This window comes from Triticum urartu, chromosome 3 (assembly GCF_003073215.2).
Source record: "Triticum urartu cultivar G1812 chromosome 3, Tu2.1, whole genome shotgun sequence".
NCBI lineage: Eukaryota > Viridiplantae > Streptophyta > Magnoliopsida > Poales > Poaceae > Triticum > Triticum urartu.
Window position 1 is genome coordinate 543,100,391 of NC_053024.1, and position 2,459 is coordinate 543,102,849.

Here is a 2,459-nt window from a genome sequence, read left to right on the forward strand (position 1 = left end):
AGAAAATTAAAAAAATGTTTGAATAAGTTAAATTCAAATTTAAACTATTTTATTGGAAACCCTCATGTTTGGATTGTATAATTATATTTGAATTATTGTTGCATTGAAATATTTGCGCAACATGATTATGGACGAAAGATGATATTTATCTTTAATTATTTTAAGTGCTCTAAATTTATGAGAACAAAACAGAGACGAACATTGATGTATAGTGTTGGATGGCCGTCTCCCTTTTTTGTGTCCACGGACACGTCCGGACGTACCCTTGGACGTTTGATGTATCCATTATTATGGACGGTGGTGGAGATGCCCTTACATTCCAAGCTTGTCAGATAAGAATGTTTGCACATTCTTACTTGGATAAGAATCATATGGCAAGTTCGCAAATAACCCCAATTAACTTAGATCCTAAAGCTATAGAACCACACATGATATAATCGTGCGTTTGACAACCTTTATCCTGATTTCACGGATTAGGAGATTGGTGTTCAGTCAGATTATCACCAGTTCACTACAAAGACATGGTTTAAAACAGACTTTGTCATTATATCTGCACTATATTCTGCGCGGATCATAATAGTATTTGCACTACTTGTCAAACTGTTTACACATCAGCAAGAAATCACGAGAAAGTGCGAGAAAACTGGTGTGTTGGGTGAAATCGACCTCTGGACTTCTAGAAGCTAGTTTTGTACACAGCCGCTACGCGCGCGCGTCTTGCACGCACGCGTCACGATCGAGCCGCGAAGGCCTCGGTCCCCGCGATGACGGCGACAAACCCACCGCCAGGCGCGCCCTGCCCGCCGACCGCCGTGGCGCGCTTCCTCAGCTCCGGTGGCCTCAGCGCGCAGGCGCCGAAGTCGCACGGCCCGTTCTCGGCGATGGTCGCCATCGCCGGCCCCTTCCTCCGAGCCGGCACGATCGCCGGCGCCACCGGACTAAGGCGGCCCTTCTTTGCCGCCCCGACATCCGCCGGCTGATCGGCCGTCGCCACGCGGCGCTGCTTCGTCGACCCGGCGCGGACGAGGTCGTCGGCGCGGTCGGAGCTCGTCCACAGGTGCACGGCCGTGGCCGATCTGACAAAGCCGGAGCCGCGGCCGCCTGCCACCGCCCCCGCCGGCACGCGGGTGGCGCACCCGGACATGCCGCGCACGTAGAGGTCGCAGGCCGAGTCGCACGCCCGCGACAGCGCGCGCATCGGCGCCCCGATGCAGAGGCACCCGCCCGTCTCGCTGCCGCCGCCCTTCGTCATCTGCTGCGTACTGGGAGCGTGGAGGTTGCTTCCGACAATGAAAAACAGACGGAGCGCTACTGGTACTGGTACTGGCTAGGTCGTCGAGGTTTCTTTGCTCTTTATAGAGCCAACTCGACGGACGTCGCCGTTATCTCTGGGCTGAGAATCGAGCACCCGATGATGGGGTTCACACCGGGTTGCTTGTGCAGTCGAGGTGCCTGGTTTTAAATATTTAGAGAATTGTTTTGTTAACCCACCGGGTAAGCGGTTTTTAGTACAGGCGGTAAGGGCGAAATGGTCAGGATGCACATGTATCTGATGTATTTTGGGGCCATAGGCTGACAGGGGAGTTGAGCCGGCCAAGTCTCACGAGCGCAGACGCGCTGCATCGGGTGGTGCCGGGTGCACGCATATGTAAGCCGGAGTTGATACCATTTGTTTTTCTGTTAACAAAACCAGTCGGCCTACTAACTTGGGATTTTGACGTGCTAATTAAGCTTAGCAATCGCCGTTGCTTGTGTCAACGATGCAATTGTAAAAGAGAGCCAGCGAGCAACCGCGGGAAAGATAGCGACTTCTTCCCGACTAATCGTGTTCCCTGACAGAAGCGCTGGCCGTGAGTCAGCCGTTAATTCTGACAATGGTGGCATTTTTCTTTGGAAAATGGACAATGCTGGCAATTTTATTTATTTATTTAACTTACAATGGTGGCAGCTGGGAAAGAGAGAAAGGTACTGTCATATCAATACATCATGCTTAAGCAAAATAGAGAGTGACCGCGTTAAGTCATGAAGTTATTCTCCGGAAAAAAAGTAATGAAGAACTTAGCGCTGGTGTTTTGTGCAATGCAAGTAAGTAATGCATTTGCTTTTTAACATCAATGAGGGTCCGGATGGACCTAGGTAAAAGTGGTTACTGCACAACTATTACAAGGAACCTACAGAAATATAAAATTAGGCACTGGTCCTTCCTTTATGCATAAAGATCCTTGGATGGAGAACTAATAATACAATTGAGTCCACGTGACGATGCCAACCTTGTTAGAGTCGGTGGAGCCGGTGATGCCGACAAACACCACCTTGTCATCACTACTCTTGAGAATGTGATCACGAGACTTGCTAGTCATCACTACTCTTGAGAATGTGATCACGAGACTTGCTATGAATTTCCACTATGGGCGACAACGGTTGGGGCATCCCTGTCTTGGAGGTTCAAGTAAGATGTG

General features: G+C 49.9%; 1 protein-coding gene across 1 annotated transcript; it reads right to left on the reverse strand.

Moving 5' to 3' along the window:
- Nucleotides 1-522: 522 nt before the first annotated feature.
- On the reverse strand, nucleotides 523-1,342 carry LOC125548660. The gene has a single exon (XM_048712222.1). The coding sequence runs from the start codon at nucleotides 1,250-1,252 to the stop codon at nucleotides 731-733; it is 522 nt and encodes a 173-aa protein (XP_048568179.1). The 5' UTR covers nucleotides 1,253-1,342; the 3' UTR covers nucleotides 523-730.
- Between the last annotated feature and the right edge of the window lie 1,117 nt (nucleotides 1,343-2,459).

Coding starts and splice junctions, on each gene's coding strand:
- LOC125548660 (XM_048712222.1), bottom strand. CDS start 1,252: ATGACGAAGGGCGGCGGCAGCGAGACGGGCGGGTGCCTCTGCATCGGG.